This window comes from Xenopus laevis, chromosome 3L, assembly GCF_017654675.1.
Source record: "Xenopus laevis strain J_2021 chromosome 3L, Xenopus_laevis_v10.1, whole genome shotgun sequence".
In the NCBI taxonomy this organism is placed as follows: domain Eukaryota; kingdom Metazoa; phylum Chordata; class Amphibia; order Anura; family Pipidae; genus Xenopus; species Xenopus laevis.
The window spans coordinates 817,978-840,873 of record NC_054375.1 but is presented as its reverse complement, the minus strand read 5'-3'; the positions used below and the strand labels follow the sequence as shown (position 1 = coordinate 840,873).

General features: G+C 42.6%; 1 protein-coding gene across 7 annotated transcripts in view; it reads right to left on the bottom strand.

Moving 5' to 3' along the window:
- LOC108710176 (ATP-binding cassette sub-family C member 9) overlaps positions 1-22,896 on the bottom strand; it is a 49,017-nt gene that overhangs the window by 22,372 nt on the left and 3,749 nt on the right. For 3 of the 7 annotated variants that reach the window (XM_041585767.1, XM_041585768.1, XM_041585769.1), the window contains exons 2-24: positions 19,470-19,629; positions 19,032-19,173; positions 18,722-18,843; positions 17,268-17,434; positions 16,913-17,155; positions 16,495-16,683; positions 15,981-16,157; positions 14,487-14,642; positions 12,722-12,856; positions 12,313-12,475; positions 11,961-12,001; positions 11,569-11,711; positions 10,782-10,890; positions 10,032-10,142; positions 9,386-9,458; positions 9,147-9,252; positions 7,933-7,971; positions 6,941-6,973; positions 5,908-5,946; positions 4,677-4,778; positions 4,329-4,413; positions 1,508-1,588; positions 918-1,055 (exon numbers count right to left, since the gene is read on the bottom strand). In XM_041585767.1, the coding sequence (XP_041441701.1) occupies positions 918-1,055; positions 1,508-1,588; positions 4,329-4,413; positions 4,677-4,778; positions 5,908-5,946; positions 6,941-6,973; positions 7,933-7,971; positions 9,147-9,252; positions 9,386-9,458; positions 10,032-10,142; positions 10,782-10,890; positions 11,569-11,711; positions 11,961-12,001; positions 12,313-12,475; positions 12,722-12,856; positions 14,487-14,642; positions 15,981-16,157; positions 16,495-16,683; positions 16,913-17,155; positions 17,268-17,434; positions 18,722-18,843; positions 19,032-19,173; positions 19,470-19,614 (2,739 nt within the window). In that variant the 5' untranslated portion in view covers positions 19,615-19,629. The remainder of the gene's footprint in view (positions 1-917; positions 1,056-1,507; positions 1,589-4,328; positions 4,414-4,676; positions 4,779-5,907; positions 5,947-6,940; positions 6,974-7,932; positions 7,972-9,146; positions 9,253-9,385; positions 9,459-10,031; positions 10,143-10,781; positions 10,891-11,568; positions 11,712-11,960; positions 12,002-12,312; positions 12,476-12,721; positions 12,857-14,486; positions 14,643-15,980; positions 16,158-16,494; positions 16,684-16,912; positions 17,156-17,267; positions 17,435-18,721; positions 18,844-19,031; positions 19,174-19,469; positions 19,630-22,896) is intronic. The other 4 variants (XM_041585771.1, XM_041585770.1, XM_041585772.1 and 1 more) reach the window with 4 other exon arrangements.

Here is a 22,896-nt window from a genome sequence, read left to right as displayed (position 1 = left end):
TAGGGACCTTAGATTGTAAACTCACTGGGGCAGGGACTGATGGGAATGTGATAGGGACCTTAGATTGTAAACTCACTGGGGCAGGGACTGATGGGAATGTGATAGGGACCTTAGATTGAAAGGTCACTGGGGCAGGGACTGATGGGAATATGATAGGGACCTTAGATTGTAAACTCACTGGGGCAGGGACTGATGGGAATGTGATAGGGACCTTAGATTGTAAGCTCACTGGGGCAGGGACAGATGGAAATGTGATCGGGACCTTTGATTGTAAGCTCACTGGGGCAGGGACTGATGGGAATGTGATAGGGACCTTATATTGAAAGGTCACTGGGGCAGGGACTGATGGGAATATGATAGGGACCTTAGATTGTAAACTCACTGGGGCAGGGACTGATGGGAATGTGATAGGGACCTTAGATTGTAAGCTCACTGGGGCAGGGACAGATGGAAATGTGATAGGGACCTTTGATTGTAAGCTCACTGGGGCAGGGACTGATGGGAATGTGATAGGGACCTTAGATTGTAAGCTCACTGGGGCAGGGACTGATGGGAATGTGATAGGGACCTTAGATTGAAAGGTCACTGGGGCAGGGACTGATGGGAATGTGATAGGGACCTTAGATTGAAAGATTACTGGGAAAGGAACTGATGGGAATGCTATAGGAACCTTAGATTGTAAGCTCACTGGGGCAGGGACTGATAGGAATGTGATATGGACAATAGATTGTGAGCTCACTGGGCAGGGGCCCATGGGATTGGTCTAGTGGAATATATTTTGTCTTAATAATATCTATTGGTGGAACTAATGAGCCTGGGGAAGTAGCAGGAGAACTGAGACCACTGCCAATAGGATGGCATGGATCCAGCCCAGAATGGTGAGCCCAAACTTGAGGAGGAAGATGGCGCCACCTTACCCAGTCGGCATGAGGAAGATATTGTAGTTTATGAGTGACCAGAACAACCGTCCGCTTATCATCGCTGAGGAACTTCAGAATCCCCTCCTGCATCAGGTGGTCACTCAGGTGAATATCCAGAGCCGAAAATGGGTCATCCTGGTACAACACAAACGAGGAAGCTTTGTCACCCCAATAGTCACCCCAATATTTGCCTGAAAATACAATAATCCTTATCCTATAACATCTCCTCTGCCTGTTACTGACTGACTCCAATTTCCCCAAATCACCAGAATATTAGGAGATATTAACGAAGTGGAGAACATCTATTGACCCAATTTCTTCATTCTGCCCATCACATGGTCTCCAATGGGTCCCTCCTGCCTCTTGTGATGAAGGGAAAGAAGATGGTTAACAATTTCACAAATGAGCAGAAAAGCAAAAAGAATGTTCCCACGCAGCCCCCTCCCTGCTGGGGGATAATTGGCCATTTCCTTGGCCTCTGTGTGAGAAGGAAGAAGATTGGAATTATATGCGGGAGAAGACTCAATCACGCAGGTACTTCCCCTTTAAGAGAAATGAAAGACATAAGGAAATGAGGGGGTTCTTACCAGGAAGACAATGTTGGTATTCTGATATAGAGCGCGAGCCACACAGATCCTCTGCCGCTGACCCCCACTTAGATTAATTCCCTAACGAAGAAACAATCAGAGTCTCAGACAAAACAACATGAGCCTTGGCAGGTGCCGCCGCTCACACAAACATCTGATAACTGAACCCAAACAACTGCCCCGGGTTCTCAGAAAGGGACACATGTTCCATCTCTTATTTTCTCTTACGAGTTACTGTATTTCGGGTTAAACGGATCCGGCAAATTTCCTGGAATTTTCTTGAGGTCATAATCACCCCCCCCTTTTCTTTTTCCAGTTTGTGTCAAAACTACCCCCTTCTAACTAATCTTCATACAGTGCAGCTGGCAGATACCATCTCCCATAATTATGGGGGGGGGGATAAGGACAAGAGATGTGGGGGATTCACTGGCTCTTTAGGGGGAAATTACATGTAAGGAAATACACTTTCCTGGTCTATGTCTTAGGAATGTTCTAATGCTCTCATTGGCTACAGGTTGGTCTGCCCCTGGGAATGTTCTAATGCTCTTATTGGCTACAGGTTGGCCTGGTCCTGGGAATGTTCTAATGCTCTTATTGGCTACAGATTGGTCTGCCACTGGGAATGTTCTAATGCTCTGATTGGCTACAGGTTGGTCTGCCACTGGGAATGTTCTAATGCTCTGATTAGCTCCAGGTTGGTCTTGTCCTGGGAATGTTCTAATGCTCTGATTGGCTTCAGGTTGGTGTACAACTGGGAATGTTCTAATGCTCTGATTGGCTTCAGGTTGATGTACAACTGGGAATGTTCTAATGCTCTGATTGGTTTCAGGTTGGTGTACAACTGGGAATGTTCTAATGCTCTGATTAGCTCCAGGTTGGTCTTGTCCTGGGAATGTTCTAATGCTCTCATTGGCTTCAGGTTGGTCTACAACTGGGAATGTTCTAATGCTCTGATTTGCTCCAGGTTGGCCTGCCCCTGGGAATGTTCTAATACGCTGATTGGCAACAGGTTGGTCTACCCCTGGGAATGTTCCAATGTTCCCATTGGCTACAGGTTGGTCTGCCCCTGTGAATGTTCTAATGCTCTGATTGGATCCAGGTTGGTCTGCCCCTGGGAATGTTCTAATGCTCAGATTGACTACAGGTTGGTCTGCCCCTGGGAATGTTCTAATGCTCTGATTGGATCCAGGTTGGTCTGCCCCTGTGAATGTTCTAATGCTCTGATTGGATCCAGGTTGGTCTGCCCCTGGGAATGTTCTAATGCTCTGATTGGATCCAGGTTGGTCTGGCCCTGGGAATGTTCTAATACTCTGATTGGCTACAGGTTGGTCTGCCCCTATGAATGTTCTAATGCTCTCATTGGCTACTGGTTGGTCTGCCCCTGGGGATATTCTAATTCTCCCATTGGCTCCAGGTTGGTCTTGTCCTGGGAATGTTCTAATGCTCTCATTGGCTTCAGGTTGGTCTACACCTGGGAATGTTCTAATGCTCTGATTTGCTCCAGGTTGGTCTGCCCCTGGGAATGTTCCAATGCTCTCACTGGCTACAGGTTGGTCTGCCACTGGGAATGTTCTAATGCTCTGATTGGCTCCAGGTTGGTCTGGTCCTGGGAATGATCTAATGCTCTCATTGGCTACAGGTTGGTCTGCCACTGGGAATGTTCTAATGCTCTCATTTTGCTCCAGGTTGGTCTGGTCCTGGGAATGTTCTAATACTCTGATTGGCTCTAGGTTGGTCTGCCCCTGGGAATGTTACAATGCTCTCATTGGCTACAGGTTGGTCTGCCACTGGGAATGTTCCAATGCTCTCATTGGCTCCAGGTTGGTTTGGTCCCAGGAATGTTCTAATACTCTCATTGGCTCCAGTTTGGTCTGCCCCTGGGAATGTTCTAAAATTCTGATTGGCTCCAGGTTGGCCTGGTCCCCGGAATATTCTAATGCTCTGATTGGCTACAGGTTGGTCTGCCCCTGGGAATGTTCTAATACTCTGATTGGCTCCATGATGGTCTGGTCCCGGGAATGATCTAATGCTCTCATTGGCTACAGGTTGGTCTGCCACTGGGAATGTTCCAATGCTCTCATTGGCTCCAGGCTGGTCTGGTCCCAGGAATGTTCTAATACTCTCATTGGCTCCAGTTTGGTCTGCCCCTAGGAATGTTCTAATGCTCTGATTGGCTCCAGGTTGGCCTGGTCCCCGGAATATTCTAATGCTCTGATTGGCTACAGGTTGGTCTGCCCCTGGGAATGTTCTAATACTCTGATTTGAGCCAGGTTGGTCTGGTCCTGGGAATGCGCTAATGCTCTGATTGGCTACAGGCTAGTCTGCCACTGGGAAAGTTCTAATATTCTGATTGGCTCCATGTTGGCTATGGGCCAGTCTAGGTCCTGGAAATACTCTGATTCTCTAATTGGCTACTGGTGGGTCCTGCCCTGGGAAAGTCCTAATGCTTTGATTTCCTTTAGTCTGGTCTAGGCGAGTAAGTCTATCCTTGAGCTCACATAGATGAAAAAGTAATTACAATTAAATCCTAGTAAAGACACCTACCAATTTTAATTGGTATTGCCTTAGGGATGGGCAAATTTTTTTCTCATTGTGCCTCAAAAATAATGTTGACGTCCATAGACTTTAATGGGCATCAGCTACATTTCGCCTCCGGCGAATTTTTGCCTAAACGAAACGGGTCAAATTCGCCCAAGCCTAGCCTGTGTTCTTCTCTGCTTACCCCTCCAATGTAAAATTCAGTAAAATAAATTAATTAATATAATAAAATAACTCCACCAAAACATAAATCTTCAGCAATAAATTGATTACTGTTAATTACCCTCTCTCCAATCTCAGTTTGGTCTCCAAACGGCAACAGGTCAATATCAGGCTGGAGGGAGCAGGCGTCTGTTACAGCTTTGTACCTTCAGGAAGACATACAGGGGAGAAGATCAGTTAGAATGAGGTTGCCCATATGTTCCTCGTCGACTCAGTAGTAGTTGGGAACTTCTAATTATACTTGAAAATCTGATTTTATCTGGAGGTCTGGGATTGAACACTTAACATTGCTCCAAGAAACCACATTAATCCCACCCATTTTTATTTCAGTCCCACCCCCACCTTAAGACCTGCCCCACCCCCAAGGAGCATCAGTCTCTAGGCATACAATCGTTAGTACATGAGTCACCTCAGCTTGTTGAAAGGACTCCCAAAAGTGATGTTCTCTTCTAAGGTGGCATTTAGGAGCCACGGCTTTTGTCCCGCGTAGGCCACTGAATGCCTGTTCTTGCTGTGAAGGAACACATGAAGGATAAATGATTTGACATCAGCTCTGTACCCCCCAAATCCCACTGATTTACACACAATGAATGGAAATAGAAGACAAAAGCAATGGGAGTGGAAAAAAAATCCTCCCCAATCATTGGGTTACTATAATGGTAAAACCAGTGGTGGAGACATAGGCTGAGATTTGACCCTTCTCAGGAAATAAATGGTGATGTTTTGGGGTTCTAGTCCATCTAAATCAGCCCAGGCTGGGGGTGCCAATGCTTTTAAGTTTCCTAAACCAAATGGGTGAAATCCAGTCCTACTATAAGAACATATTGACTCTGTCTGCTCATATGTATTCAAAAACACTGGCACCATCATTTTGTCACTAAAGGCAAAACACGGTTAGACATCTTGTCATAAGTCCCACCCACTTACCTATAATTCTGAATGTATGTGTCACATGGTATAATGGAATCAGTGAAGACAAAACCTTCTAGATCTAGATGTGAGGAACATCCCACCCCATACCAATTTATGGCTATGGGCTTAAAAATGACCCAACTAAGGGACATGCACAAAAAAGTCCATTGAAAAGTGTCACTATTGCTCTGTTGCAAATATGATTTTCGGATAATTTTATAAAATTACAGTCAACTTTAAAGAACATTCAAACAATGAGAATAAAAGGGAAGAAGAGAATCGTCAGAATCAGGAAATATAAGAAAAAGTGAAGAATGAAGGAGAATGAAATAATTTGTTTCATGTCAAAGTCCTAAAAAAGCGGGTCCAGCACAAAATAATGATGTAATTTTCTAAATATTGATGAAGACAAATGAGTTTCAGGATGAAGAGAAACGTGTGTTGACACTTTCATGTTCTGATGTTAAATTTGTATCTTGGGGAGGGGAAAGAAACTGATGTTACAAATGTATCACTATAAAGTACAGGGTTACTGTAGAAACAGATGGAGGCACCATAAGAGGGATCGCTGTACAGATCATGGACCTTTATCCTCCGATTGCAACTGGAAGAGCCACGGGCATGAGCCACGGTTAGGGGTAAAATCACAGCACAACAGACAGTGAGAAGCGTTAGCGTCACAGAAAGCAATTGGGTTTTTAATCCAAGTCACACAGAACAAGTGGTACCTTCTCTCTGTTCCGCAGGCAGAATCACCTCCATTTCCACTGCAAGTTGGCAAACAAGGTTCAGTGTTTAAAAGACAGAAATTATAATGGAAAAAAAACATTATTGGGGTAAAGGGGGGCCCCATGACACTCTTGCCATAGTCACTAGGCTGGAGTAATGTAGTAACAGCAGTTGCCAATTAACTAAGTAACAGTCTTCTCATTGGTTTCTATATGGTTCATGGTCATTATGGCCCCACTGGACGTCGTGACTCCCCCGGATGCAAATTGCGGCCAATATTTTCTGACTAGGAATTGGATCACTAACAACTAACATAAGTCTGCTCCACCTATAGATGCAACCTACCCTGGAAACCCTGGAATTACTGCCAAATTCAGGGTGGTGGCAGCTCCAGGGGTCCCAAGCATCAATAGACCCTCAATTCATCAGAAGAGCCAAGATGGACCCAATAGCCCTTGGTGCAACTATACAGAAGATCAAGGAACATTTTTGGGCAGAACTTCCTTTAATGAATAGTGTCAGTAACCCAATATTTGTATCTATCTCATTTGCAGCTGCATTCATAAATGACCCTTTGGCCCCCATATATTATATATGCCTTATTGTGATATGATGAGTCATCACACCCAGAAATATATTTAAATTTGTTGCATTCATACAGGTTAATCAACTAGGCCTCACTGCTCTTCTCACTCATTATTGGAGTCAATGGATTTGTTTCCTGTTGGTCACTATAATGTACAATTACAAAAAACACAGTTCAAACGTATTAAGTTGCTATTCCAAAATTAGTCAAGTGGTCAGTGATTTAGAGCCATTAGATAAAAACCTATAATCCCATGCTGTAATTTGCAAATGGAGCATTTGGGAAGATTATGGGCATAAGTACTAAGCATTAGGGTTAGGGCAAGTGAGACGCTCAATGGTTGCTAATGAAGGAAATCCACTACTAGGAAAGGCAGCAGGAGATGCTATTAGCAGCTAACGAGGAGACTATTAATGCCACTTTATCAAACATTGGAGTGACCTCACCTACTGTATTGTGTCCGTCTCTGGAAACCAAATCTACAGAAGGACATAGATAAAGCAGAAACCATTGAGAGTTTGGCTACAGAAGTAGAGTATGGGATAAAAGAAAAGGCTAAAAGAATGTGTAGGTTGAAGGAGGAAATCTAAAGGTGTTATGGAAGTATCTTAGGAGAAAAAATAAAGTTTCTGAATACATCAACTGCTGTTAATTCTAAACTGCCCCCAGATTAAATTGAAAGATTGACAAAGGTAGAGTCCAATGATATGTTACAGATGGTCCAAAGAAGAGGATGTAGGAAGAAACAGAGAACCGGACCAGATGAGTAGGACACACCAAGAGAAGAGGGTGACACAGAGTAGTTGACTGAGGAACTGACCAGATCAGTGGGAGAGATGACAGTCAAGAGAGGTAGTCAATAGCAGTTGGTTTAGGAAGAGACATTTAGAGGTAGCTATGTTTGAGTGAGAACAGATAAGTCCAGTTGACAGGCAGATGGGGCAGGCGTGAAGAAGGTACACGGAGTGAGACAGGTGAGTTCTTAGAGGACATGACTACAGAGACACATGATTTGCATGAGAAACATGAAATGACCCAAGAGCTTGAGGTGTGTGGAGTTGGTGAGATGGTTGGGTGCATCACAGGACATAGTGAAATGAAGGTCAGAAAAGACTGGAGAAAGAACACAATAGAAATAAAATATAAATATTTGAGTTGCTTGTTAAATGTTCTGTCATTGGCTGTTGGATAAACAATGGAGAACATTGTCTCTGATACTTCTGCCTAGGAACGTGCCCAACGAATGCAGAATAAACTGATACCACAGAATCACTTCATGAAAAACAATATTACACAGTACTAGGTACATAATGATTCCTGAAGGGCTTAGTATCAGTTGGTCAGCAATCGGCCATCACATGGTCACACAACGGAATGTATGGCTGTATATCCTCATCATTTCAATGCAACTAAAATGATTTATTCCAAGCATTGGTACCTTAAATGTCCATCTGTACTGACATCCCCATCAGGCAGTCTGTAAGGATCAGCAAGATATACAGTAATTACGTTTCATTAACCTGAAACAACTGATGTTTCACAAGAACAGAACCAACACAAGTGACTAAATGCAACAGAATAGGTCCAACCCCCAGCACAGGTCAGAGGTACCAGGAGCTGAGGAAAAAATCAATGGTTTCTTTCATCTTCCTTCCAGTCAATGGGTTCCATTCCCATTGTACATAATAAGGAACATCATCACACTAGGTTTCCATTAGAGAATTTGTATTGAGATTTTAACCCTAACCCTAACCATAACCCTAACCCTAACCTTACCCTAACCCTAACCTTACCCTAACCATAACCCTAACTGTAACTGTAACTGAGCTGAAAGATATTTCTTATTATCCAAACAGGGAAGGAATCTGAGTCAGTTTCTATGTTTTGTTGCCACTTCCTTATCAAGTGAAGATTTGGGATATATACATGCAAAAATGGCCAACTTAAACAGCAAGTAGGGCTCAAAAATAAAATGGGTTAGGGTTAGGGTTAGAGTGAGGTCCAAAGAGTAGAACCAGACAATGCTAATGTCCCCTATATGACAATAACCCTAAAAACATCAAGGATTTTGTTCCTCAGAGGGTTCCATACATAGGCACATGATAGCACAGAGCAATACGCAGCCCATTGAACATATGGGTGACTGTTGGTGAATAAGAGGAGAATTGAGAATAAGGAGAATGTTTAGAAAAGAAACCAATGAAAAACCAATATGAAATGAATTTGATACAAGAAAAATAATGAAATGAAGTAATAAAAGAGAGTTGATTGAGATTCTGGGAATGGTTTAGCTGAGCTGGTTGGTACCTAGAGAGAAATTTAGAGGGTAACAGACTGAGCATGGCCCAAGGGTGGGGAACAGCAGCTGCCCTGTCTTATAAAGCCAATCTAACCGTATAAAGGTCCTAGAGATGCCATCCTGGCAGGTAAGTGGATCTGAAAGCTGGAAATGAAGAGAAACCAAACAAGACACTGTCATCAAGTTCTGTCTCCATGTCCATGGGGAGCACTTATGCCCCAGCCCCCCTGATTGAGTGCAGAGAGTCTTTATATATACTGTAGGAGGTGAAACAATGCAGTGTTCTTAAATAAAAATCATCACATGATCCAACTGCCCCCTTCCCCTCAGAATATCCCCGGTGTGCAACTCACTTGTTCCAAACCACTCGTCCTTCCAGCGTCTGCATCTCCCCCAGTATCGCCAGCAGCAGGGAAGACTTGCCACAGCCAACTTGCCCCACAATCATTGTCAGTTCCCCTTTATTAAAGAGGAAACAAGGTAATTAACTTGAATCTGCTGAATTTCTACCTTATAAACCAAAGTCATGGTGGGAGGGCAGGTGACGGGGCAAATCACTAGATATCAGGGACTAACAAAGGGAAAGACTTACCTGTAGGTATCTGGATGTCTATGTTGGATAATGTGGCCAATCCAGTGCCCCAGGAGAAGAAGCCACCACACACCTACCCACAGACAGACACAAACAGATACTATTAGTGTGCATAGCAACTGAGACCCGATGTAAAACCCTGAGCCGAGTGTAGGACCAGGTGTTATTCTACCCCAATGGGAAGATGCCCAATCTACAGGAGTAAAGAGAGTTGGGTAGTGGGTGATAAACCAGTATAAGGGGTAGGGATGCACCAATCCAGGATTCGGTCTGGGATTCGGCCTTTTTCAGCAGGATTCGGATTGATCTGATTCCTTCTGCCTGGGTGAACCAAACCCAAAACCGAATTTGCATATGCAAATTAGGTGCGAGGAGGGAAATCACAAAACTTTTTGTCAACAAGGAAGTAAAAAATGCTTTCCCCTTCCCACCCATAATTTTTCAAATGCATATGCAAATTAGAATTCCGCTTTCGCGAAGGATTAAGGGGTTCGGCGGAATCCAAAATAGTGGATTCAGTGCATCCCTAATAAGGGGTACTTTCAATCTCTGTCAATTGTACAAATGACTAGAATAATGTATTTCTTAAACCGTTCATTACAGCTCATCTCCCCAAGTCAATGAATTAAAAGGTAATAACAGAAACCTTTAATGCCGCCTCTTCCAACTCCATTGTACGGACTTGTTTTTTGGGAGACTGATCATATTTGTCCAGCTGGTACCTCAGGGGCTGTTTCCTATTAAAGGCTCTTGAATGCTGTAAAATACAGAAACTAAGATGCTTATCTGTTAAGATCACATACAAGTTTGCCTTAACTTCTAAAATTCGTGGGAAAGGAGGTTCACTTATTTGCCCATCACTTGGTTGCCACTAGTAAAGATCAGCACAAGTAGGTGCAACCATGTCATGCTTGGAGCAAAAGGCTCTGGTCATTGTGGGTCCTGGTAGTGCACTGATCGTGAGTGGGCCCTCAGGTCTCTTATATCTGTTAACCACTAAGAGCGCTCCTAGAGAAAGAAATTTCTAGCCCCTTCCCTGAAACCATAAATGTGACCCTCAATCCCTAGTCAAATCATATCTATGGGGTCAACAAGAAGATCAGAGCTGCCCTTAGACTCCAAGTGTAGAAGAGTTGGGTCCAGTGGCTTAGAAAGTGATAGCAGAAAAGGGATTATTTAATTGCGTTGTTAATCATGGAAACAGATACATGGAACAGGCTCTAGCAGAAGACTTGCAGGCCAGTAAGTCAAACAGCCACCTGTATTTATTTTCACAAGAGTGTGACTAGGGCATAATAGGGTGTACCCAGGTCAGGGGACCTGAGAATGTGCCTAAAAATAACCAAGATTTGCTTCCAGTTTGACATCTCTGGACAGTTTACAGTCAGAAACTCACAATTCCGGGGTGTTTCCTGCAAGATTCAAAGGGCAGGGTGGTGTCTCCATTCCTGTGTCCGTCTTCTCTGATCTCATCGCTGGTGAAAAATTCATTCAACTTCTGGACGCTGGGAGGGAAAACACAAATTCTGATATAAATTATCCATGAAGATTTCAAAATTTAAAATCCGGCTGGAGATTTCTGGTACCAAGGGCCTCGACTTGGCTCTGAGAGATAAGTTGGCCAATAAAGGCAAATTGCAGCTGGATTTAACTTGGAGAAATATCACTCAGAACGAAATGCAGCTTCCCCAATAAGGCTTGGGGAGCACTATGATTGGCTGCACCTAGGCCAACCCTTTGTGTAGGCAAACCCACATGATCAAATGATTGTGTATCAACCAGTAGGGATGCACCAAATCCACTATTTTGGATTCGGCAGAACCCCCGAATCCTTGGCAAAAGATCCGGCTGAATACCGAATCCGAATCCTAATTTGCATATGCAGGGGTGGGAGAATTTTTTTAACTTCCTGGTTTTTTGACAAAAAGTCACGTGATTTCCATCGCCACCCATAATTTGCACATGCAAATTAGGATTTTGGTTCGGCCGAATCTGAATCCTGCTGATAAAGGCCGAATCCTGGCTGAATCCCGAACCAAATCCCTAAATGCCAGGGAAATCATCAATTATTGCCACCCCCCTTATCCACCCATGGCCCCAATGGGCATTTTCTGGTGGTGGAAAAAAAGACTCATGAAGACAATAAATAATGAAATATAAGTGAATATGGTTCCTGTATGTACCTCACAAGAGCCTTTACTGCGAATCTGACCACCGTGGAGAGCAGAAAGAGGGGCGTCACCAGGATGTGAAACAAAGCGAGGGACGCAAAGGCATTGGCTGGCGTCAGATGGGAGGAGCTCACGTATGCATGAGTAACAAAGGTCTATGAAACACAATTCTACAGTAAAATTCTATTCATCCACCTTCTCAACTGCAATTCCCAGCATGCACAGCACACTCCCAATACTACAGAACTAAAGTGCATCAGGAACAATAAGAATAGAATCAAAAATTTTGGAAAATTTAAAATGCATTAAATTTCTCAAAATCTACAACAAAAATGTTTCTAGATTCATATTTGAGAACAATAATGTAAGAAGGATTGGGAAATAAAAAAAAAAATAGCTCTTACTGCAAGCACAGCCGCAATGGGAATGGCCGCGTTCATGAAGACTGAAAGAAAACACATGGATGTAAGGGTTAACTACAAGGCAAGGGGCTTAGATTGGGTGGAGTAGACTAGATGAAGATTTATAATGGTCAATCACATGCAATCGCCCCACATGTTAATGCTCATTCTGAAAATAATGGTCAATAACGGTGGAAATGTAACAAGAATATACAATTCCTTTCGAGCATTTTTTAATAAAATGCAAAACTGGCTTATGAAGTTCTAACAGGGGGACATGCACCCTGCAATCTATCCTGTCCTGAGCGGTAGTTGCAGAACTACATATGTATTATAAATCCATGATATTCTGTACTAGAGAGAGACGTGTGAAGCGCAAAGGTTTTCAGGCTCTTCAGTTCCTTTATGCGGGTCTCCTCGACGCTGCTGCAGAAGATGTTCTCCCAGGCGTAGAGCTTTAGGAGCTTGATCCCCTTCAGGATCTCGTTGGTTTTCTTCAACCGCTCAGTGGAATAGTCCTTAGAGGAAGAAGAAGCAGCACATTCAGATCTCCAGGGGCCAATAGTGTGAGCCTCCATTGAGGCCATCACATCTACCCACCATCATGTATATACAGTAGGGTTAGTTAGATCTACAGTAACGTCTAATTTTCTTGGTGAAGATTGGATATTTTACAGGACACACAAAACTATATACATATGAAGAGAATTCCTTCAGTTATTGAGCAAATAAGTCCTGGCAATTGGCCAGCAGATTGGACTCACCAGCGTGTTCTTCTGAACCTCTGCAAGTTTTGTGGCAATGAAGTACTGAATGGGGGCCAGCAGAACTATCACTGCCGCACCTACCAGGGCACTGATGCCAACCAGTTTGTACAGGAGGATCACACCCATTATAATCTGAGAAAGAGATAATTACAAAAACTCTCAGAAATCTCCCAAATGGAGGAGGAGGCACTGAGTATACATATAATACAATGGGCATGACTTTGTCTGGATAAGAAATAAAAAAAGTCTGAACTCAGCAGAGCTGAGAGCAAATGTAGAGCCAAAGAAAAAAGACAGACCTCTGCTTGAAGGTGAACTTAAAGGGATACTGTCATGGGAAAAATTTTGTTTTTCAAAATGAATCAGTTAATAGTGCTGCTCCAGCAGAATTCTACACTGAAATCCATTTCTCAAAAGAGCAAACAGATTTTTTTATATTCAATTTTGAAATCTGACATCGGGCTAGACATTTTGTCAATTTCCCAGCTGCCCCTGGTCATGTGACTTGTCCCTGCACTTTAGTAGAGAAATGCTTTCTGGCAGGCTGCTGTTTCTCCTTCTCAATGTAACTGAATGTGTCTCAGTGGGACCTGGATTTTACTATTGAGTGTTGATCTTAGATCTACCAGGCAGTTGTTATCTTGTGTTAGGGAGCTGCTATCTGGTTACCTTCCCATTGTTCTGTTGTTAGACTGCTGGGGGGGGTGATATCACTCCAACTTGCAGTACAGCAGTAAAGAGTGATCGAAGTTTATCAGAGCACAAGTCACATGACTTGGGGCAGCTGGGAAATTGACAATATGTCAAGCCCCATGTCAGATTTCAAAACTGAATATAAAAAAATCTGTTTGCTCTTTTGAGAAATGGATTTCAGTGCAGAATTCTGCTGGAGCAGCACTATTAACTGATTCATTTTGAAAAAACATTTTTTTCCCATGACAGTATCCCTTTAAAGGTATTAAAAAAAATAAACATCAGGTTTAAAGTGATACCGACACTAAAAAGCTACTTTTTTATTATATAAATGTACATCAAAAGTTGACTATAGGTCATGTTTATCGTTTTTGTTGCTGGGAGTTTTGTTTTTGTAAGTAATTGTTAGTGGAAGTTTCTAAACCTGACTGTTTTGCCAACCTGACTGTCCCATCTCAGCCTGTCAGTTAAAGTTTCTAATGGACTCCTGTTGCACAAATATGGCAGCCCCCTCATACAGAAACATGGGGCATCAGACAGGTAATGTGCAAATACTTTATGGCAAAGTTATAAGTAGCTTTCAAATGATATTATTATGATACATGTGAAAAAGAGTTTCTGGTGTCAGTATCACTTTAAGTGTATATTGCTCAATAAAAGCCAAATCAAATTATTGACTGTTTAATGTCACCATAGTATATTTATAACATATGTAGAAACGGATATCAACTATCTGACCAAAAAAAAAAAACCCCCCACTCTTATTGGATTTGGAGTTGAGCAGATTATACTGACTTGTTAGACAAAAAGTTTTTGGTACAGAAAAAATCTGTCATCTAAATCATCGTGAGAGAAATGTAGAGCAAAGGGATGATTTTTAGGATCTTTATGGGTTAAAATAAAATATAACAAAATGACCAAGTTCTCCAGTTTTTCTATTTCAGACTTTTATACATGGACAATAATCATCTTTACTCCAATTAGCAATGTATCAATTCAATATAAAACAGAAGCATGAGTTACTCTTTTATCTGGCATTATACTGTACATGTACAAACTCCTGCCCTACCTGAATAGGCATTGCCCATAGATTAGGGCAAAGGAACAAGAACCACATCAACTGGTTAGTTTCTATGGCAACCAAATTATTTATCTGCCCCAGGGTCATCTCTCCCATAGACATGTTGGATGTTGAAAGTTTCAGTATCTTGTTATAGATCATGGACTGCAAAAATAATGGCCAATATTAGATGTCAAATCAAAGAGAGTACTACAAAATACAATATCCCTTGCAAAGGAAGTAGAGACAGTCACATGAGCACCAGGAAATGTATTCCCCAATGCAAAGGAAGTAAAGACAGTCATATGAGTACCAGTTTATACACTCCCCCATGCAAAGGAAGTAGAGACAGTCACACGAGTACCAGGAAATACACTCCCCCGTGCAAAGGAAGTAGAGACAGTCACACGAGTACCAGGAAATACACTCCCCCGTGCAAAGGAAGTAGAGACAGTCACACGAGTACCAGGAAATACACTCCCCCGTGCAAAGGAAGTAGAGACAGTCACACGAGTACCAGGAAATACACTCCCCCGTGCAAAGGAAGTAGAGACAGTCACACGAGTACTAGGAAAAACACTCCTCTGTGCAAAGGAAGTAGAGACAGTCACACGAGTACCAGGAAATACACTCCCCCGTGCAAAAGAAGTAGAGACAGTCACACGAGTACTAGGAAAAACACTCCTCCATGCAATAGAAGTATGGACAGTCACATGAGTACCAGAAAATACACTCCTCCAGGTAAAGGAAGTAGAGACAGTCACATGAGTACCAGAAAATACACTCCTCCAGGTAAAGGAAGTAGAGACAGTCACATCAGTTCCAGGAAATACACTCTGCCATGCAGAGGTAGTAGAGACAGACACATGAGTACCAGGAAATACACTCCCCCGTGCAAAGGAAGTAGAGACAGACACACGAGTACCAGGAAATACACTCCTCCAGGTAAAGGAAGTAGAGACAGTCACATCAGTTCCAGGAAATACACTCTGCCATGCAGAGGTAGTAGAGACAGACACATGAGTACCAGGAAATACACTCCCCCATGCAAAGGAAGTAGAGACAGACACACGAGTACCAGGAAATACACTCCCCCGTGCAAAGGAAGTAGAGACAGTCACATCAGTTCCAGGAAATACACTCCGCCATGCAGAGGTAGTAGAGACAGACACATGAGTACCAGGAAATACACTCAACCATGCAAAGGAAGTAGAGACAGTCACACGAGTACCAGGAAATAAACTCCCCCATGCAAAGGAAGTAGAGACGGTCACATGATATGGTTATATACACAATTAAATTAATGGCAGAATTCTTACTTGCAAAATCCTCATTATAACCTTATGAATTCATACTATACTGGAAAATATACTTATATAGAATGGTACTGATTCATTTTCTGAAGTGAATAATCTCTGCATATATTAAATTATTGAATTATTCCATATTATTGCCAAATTTCCACGCAGAAATACTGAAATTATGTCATAGGGAATACATTACCAGTAAGGCACCCCGCAGGTTAACTCCAGTCTCTATGGTAACATAATAGGAGGCTTGTAAGAAGGTTCTTTGTAAAATGAGGGCCATAAAGAGTAGAACGGCGAGAACATAATAATTCTCTATTAACCCTTTTGATGAGAGGAAGTACACGCTGCTAAAATTAGTCTTTGGGAAATCCTAAAGGAAGAGGAAACACATCAACTTTAACACAAATATTTACATATCTATGATAGAAACAACATGTTTATTATAAAATAATGTTTTTGGGAGAAAAAATGTATCAAATCTGATATATAATAATATACAATAAATTGACACCTTAAACGAAGGAAATAATTAAACAAGAGGCTTGTGGGAAAAAACAAATAAGAAAAGCCTGAGCGATAATAAAATGAAAGAGAATTCGTTTTTTTAGCTGAAACTTTTTGTTTTATTGAAAATAAAAAATCATTAAAATGATAGAACCCAAGAAACTAGAAAACTGGTGAATGGGAGAAGGTTGGCAGACAATGACCTGATCTGACGAGTCTTTATTCTTATTCTCCAGCAGCTGAACAATTCCAGAAATGCACAGTGGACCTGCGAAACCCAACAGGTCGGCCAAGTATCGGAAGGTGCTGCTCAGGAGAATGGGCCGACCAAAGGCACTGTAGATGGCCTTCCAGATAGAGGGATTTTTATGAGGTCGATCAGCCAGTTTCTTCTACGGGGCAAGGAAAGAATTATGGAATAAAAAACACAAGAATAAGAGAAGCTCCTTGATGTCTCCAGAAATGGATGCACATGGCCTAGTCCGTTGATTTTTTATGAAAATTCCCATTTTTACCAAATATAATTGTTGCTAACAGACCCATGGAAGGAGGGCCAATGTCGTTGGATAGACAAAGACCTAATACCCTATTTATAGTCTATACCTGCTTTCTATTTCTCACCTTCTGTTCCTCGTAGGCCGTCTTCAGGCTGAGATAGTTGGTGAGCGCTCTCATGGCTATGGGCAACTTGCCGATGGTTCTCAGGTCAATAGGGCGCTTATGGGCTGAAATGATCAGCGGGTTCATCCACCAATAAGTGGCCTTGGACAGCAAGTTGACGAAGGGCTGCAAGAACCTCACCCCTAAATCCTGCAGGTCCTCGGGGGGCTTCACTTTCTGTTGGCTTGAGAAAAACACATATTTCTACAAATAAATAAAAATAGAAAAGATGATTATTAAGGGTAGGATTTTGGAGGAAACTTTCCTGGGGGTAAAGCCCAATAACAGTTGAGTGAGGAGAATAAGGCAAACCTACCCGCACGCGAATGACGTTTATCTCCACAGCCATGAGGAGACCATAGAGAATGACCATGATGCCCGTGATGCAGAAACGCAGCTGGTGCAGCCCGATCCCATTCTCAAAGTATTTCACCAGCTTGATGGTCTTTGAGATAAATGCCAGCACCCAATAGAGAAAAAGGGCTGCCAGTAGCAAATACAGTGGTCAACATTGGATCCACAAACATTCCCCAACTTCTCCATCACTTCCTACCAAACCCCAAAATTCCACCTTCCCCTGTTCAGAGACCAACATTGGATCCACATACATTCCCTGGCTCCTCCATCACTTCCTACCAAACCCCAAAGTCCCACCTTCCCCTGTTCAGAGAGCAGAACTGGATTCACATACATTCCCCTACTCCCCCATCATTTCCTACTGAACCCCAAAATCCTACCTTCCCCTGTTCAGAGACCAACATTGCATCAACATACATTCCCTGGCGCCTCCATCACTTCTTACCAAACCCCAAAGTCCCACCTTCCCCTGTTCAGAGAGCAGAACTGGATCCACATACATTCCCCTACTCCCCCATCACTTACTACTGAACCCCAAAATCCTACCTTCCCCTGTTCAGAGACCAACATTGCATCCACATACATTCCCTGGCTCCTCCATCACTCCCTACCAAACCCCAAAGTCCCACCTTCCCCTGTTCAGAGAGCAGAACTGGATCCACATACATTCCCCTACTCCCCCATCACTTACTACTGAACCCCAAAATCCTACCTTCCCCTGTTCAGAGACCAACATTGGATCCACATACATTCCCTGGCGCCTCCATCACTTCCTACCAAACCCCAAAGTCCCACCTTCCCCTGTTCAGAGAGCAGAACTGGATCCACATACATTCCCCTACTCCCCCATCACTTACTACTGAACCCCAAAATCCTACCTTCCCCTGTTCAGAGACCAACATTGGATCCACATAAATTCCCTGGCTGCTCCTTTGCTTCCTAGCAAACCCCCAAATCCCACCTTCCCTCTTCAGAGACCAACATTGGATCCACATAAATTCCCTGGCTCCTCCATCACTCCCTACTGAACCCCAAAATGTCACCTTCCCCTGTTCAGAGACCAGAACTGGATCCACATACATTCCCTGGCTCCCCCATCACTTCCTACTGAACCCCAAAATCCTACCTTCCCCTGTTCAGAGACCAACATTGGATCCACATACATTCCCTGGCTCCTCCATCACTTCCTACCAAACCCCAAAGTCCCACCTTCCCTTGTTCAGTGACTAGAACTGGATCCACATAAATTCCCCTACTCCCCCATCACTTCCTACTGAACCCCAAAATCCTACCTTCCCCTGTTCAGAGACCAGAACTGGATCCCCATACATTCCCTGGCTCCCCCATCACTTCCTACTGAACCCCAAAATCCCACCTCCCCTCATCAGGCTGGGAGTGGCTCATGGCTCCTACCTAGCAGCAGTTTGGGAAAATTGGATGTTTCGATGTTGTGGTAATAGATGATGGATGTGGTGGCCGCTATAAAACCGATGATGGCCGGCATGAAGAGGTGCAGGTGGCATGATAACATTTTTCTAGGGGAAAAATAATAATTGTTATATTATAATGTAAAAAAATTGTATTTTAATTAGTTATATAAAGCAACACAATCAATGGAAAGTCTATGATCCTCAGCACAAAGGAACATCTCTGTAGCCTTAACACAACACCCACCATGAGAAAGGTCGGATTATTATTGAGGGGGAACTAAGGGGCCACTTACGTATCGGACACGATGCCTTCGGCAATTTCGCAGACGTGAACAAACAAAAGGGCGAACGTCAAGATCCATCGTAAGTTGTGCCCCGGGAAATGCAGCCAAGTGTTGTGATGGATCTGAACCTTAGAACTTTGGCTTCCCCAGCCTGAAAATTCCCATAGAAACAAAGGAAATATCAATGTCGTTAGTTATATTGTGACACTCATCACAGAATTCACCAATATGATCCCAGCCATGTGTTACCCCATTATAAAAAAACTTTGTAGGAAAGGAAGCTGCCATAGTGGTTGTTACTTGTTGCAGCATCACACTCTACTGACCAATAGGTGGAGCTGCTGGACTGTAGAACTCCCATTCCCAGATCAATATGTAGCCAATCAGAGCATTACAACATTCCGAGGGTGAGAAGAACCTGCAGCCAATCAGAGATCAGGGACTCACCTATAAATAATATGGGGAAGGTGATGAAGAGCAGGAAGACGTGGGGCACCAGATTGAGGGCATCCAGGAAGCAGATGTTGTTCAACACCCCATTGTTAACGTTGTACGAGAAGTTTGTGTTGCTGCCGCAGAAGGAAAGTGTCATTTCTCTGGGGAAAATCTGATGTGAGGGCAAAAAAGAGGTGTAAGGAAAGGGTTAATATTATCATTCCACTCAATGAGTTCTGAAGGCAGGTAGCCCCATGGTGCTGTGGTTTAGTTCCCCTTTAAATATAGTCAAGCTGCAGCCCTTGTGCTCACAATGTTGTCACAATCACTGGCGATCAGAACACGTTGTACATTCATTTGTGTACAGAAAACCCAACGGGGCAGCACATTTACTATACCCCCAGCATATGTCTACTATACCCCCAGCATATATCTACTATACATATATTTACTATACCCCCAGCATATGTCTACTATACCCCCAGCATATATCTACTATACCTCCAGCATATATCTAAAATACATATATTTACTATACCCCCAGCATATATCTACTATACCCCCAGCATATATCTACTATACATATATTTACTATACCCCCAGCATATATCTACTATACTCCCAGTATATATCTACTATACCCCCAGTATATATCCACTATACCCCCAGTATATCATTACTATACCCCAGCATATATTTACTATACCCCCAGCATATATCTACTATACCCCAGCATATATCTACTATACCCCCAGCATATATCTACTATACCCCAGCATACATCTACTATACCCCCAGTATATATTCACTATACCCCCAGTATATCACTACTATACCCACAGCATATATCTACTATACCCCAGCATACATCTACTATACCCCCAGTATATATCCATTATACCCCCAGTATATATCTACTATACCCCCAGCATATATCTACTATACCCCCAGCATATATCTACTATACCCCCAGCATACATCTACTATACCCCCAGCATATATCTACTATACCCCCAGAATACATCTACTATACCCCCAAGATATATCCACTATACCCCCAGTATATCACTACTATACCCCCAGCATATATCTACTATACCCCCAGCATATATCTACTATACCCCCAGCATATATCTACTATACCCCCAGCATATATTTACTATACCCCAGCATTTATCTACTATACCCCCAGCATATATTTACTATACCCCAGCATTTATCTACTATACCCCCAGCATATATCTACTATACCCCAGCATTTATCTACTATACCCCCAGCATATATCTACTATACCCCCAGCATATATCTACTATACTCCCAGCATATATCTACTATACCCCCAGCATATATCTACTATACCCAGCATACATCTAGTATACCCCAGCATATATCTACTATACCCCAGCATATATCTACTATACCTCAGCATATATCTACTATACCCCCAGCATATATCTGCTATACCCCCAGCATATATCTACTATACCCCCAGTATATACAGTATCTACTATACCCCCAGTATATATCCACTATACCCCCAGTATATCACTACTATACCCCAGCATATATTTACTATACCCCCAGCATATATCTACTATACCCCCAGCATATATTTACTATACCCCCAGCATATATCTACTATACCCCCAGCATATATTTACTATACCCCCAGCATATATCTACTATACTCCAGTATATATCTACTATACCCCCAGTATATATCCCACTATACCCCCAGTATATCATTACTATACCCCAGCATATATTTACTATACCCCCAGCATATATCTACTATACCCCCAGCATATATCTTACTATACCCCCAGCATATATCTACTATACCCCCAGCATACATCTACTATACCCCCAGTATATATCCACTATACCCCCAGTATATCACTACTATACCCACAGCATATATCTACTATACCCCCAGCATACATCTACTATACCCCCAGTATATATCCACTATACCCCCAGTATATATCTACTATACCCCCAGCATATATCTACTATACCCCCAGCATATATCTACTATACCCCAGCATACATCTACTATACCCCCAGCATATATCTACTATACCCCCAGCATACATCTACTATACCCCCAAGATATATCCACTATACCCCAGTATATCACTACTATACCCCCAGCATATATCTACTATACCCCCAGCATATATCTACTATACCCTCCAGCATATATCTACTATACCCCCAGCATATATTTACTATACCCCAGCATTTATCTACTATACCCCCAGCATATATTTACTATACCCCAGCATTTATCTACTATACCCCCAGCATATATCTACTATACCCCAGCATTTATCTACTATACCCCCAGCATATATCTACTATACCCCCAGCATATATCTACTATACTCCCAGCATATATCTACTATACCCCCAGCATATATCTACTATACCCCAGCATACATCTAGTATACCCCAGCATATATCTACTATACCCCCAGCATATATCTACTATACCCCCAGCATATATCTACTATACCCCAGCATATATCTACTATACCCCCAGCATATATCTGCTATACCCCCAGCATATATCTACTATACCCCCAGTATATACAGTATCTACTATACCCCCAGTATATATCCACTATACCCCCAGTATATCACTACTATACCCCAGCATATATTTACTATACCCCCAGCATATATCTACTATACCCCCAGCATATATTTACTATGCCCCCAGCATATATCTACTATACCCCCAGCATACATCTAGTATACCCCCAGCATATATCTACTATACCCCCAGCATATATCTACTATACCCCCAGTATATCACTACTATACCCCAGCATATATTTACTATACCCCCAGCATATATCTTACTATACCCCCCAGCATACATCTAGTATACCCCCAGCATATATCTACTATACCCCCAGCATATATCTACTATACCCCCAGTATATCACTACTATCAGGACCGGACTGAGAATTAAAGTAGGCCCTGGCATTTCAGGTACATAGAGGCCCAAACAGCCCCCACCAGCCCACTAAATACTGACTTTCTATTGCACATTATAGCAGCCCCTCTGGCATTTGCCAGAACCCACAGATTGCCAGTCCGGGCCTGACTACTATACCCCAGCATATATTTACTATACCCCCAGCATATATCTACTATACCCCCAGCATATATCTACTATACCCCCAGCATATATCTACTATACCCCCAGCATATATCTAATATACCCCCAGCATATATCTACTATACCCCCAGTATATATCTACTATACCCCAGCATATATCTACTATACCCCAGCATAAATCTACTATACCCCAGCATATATCTACTATACACCCAGCATATATCTACTGTACCCCCAGCATATATCTACTATACCCCAGCATATATCTACTATACCCCAGCATAAATCTACTATACCCCAGCATATA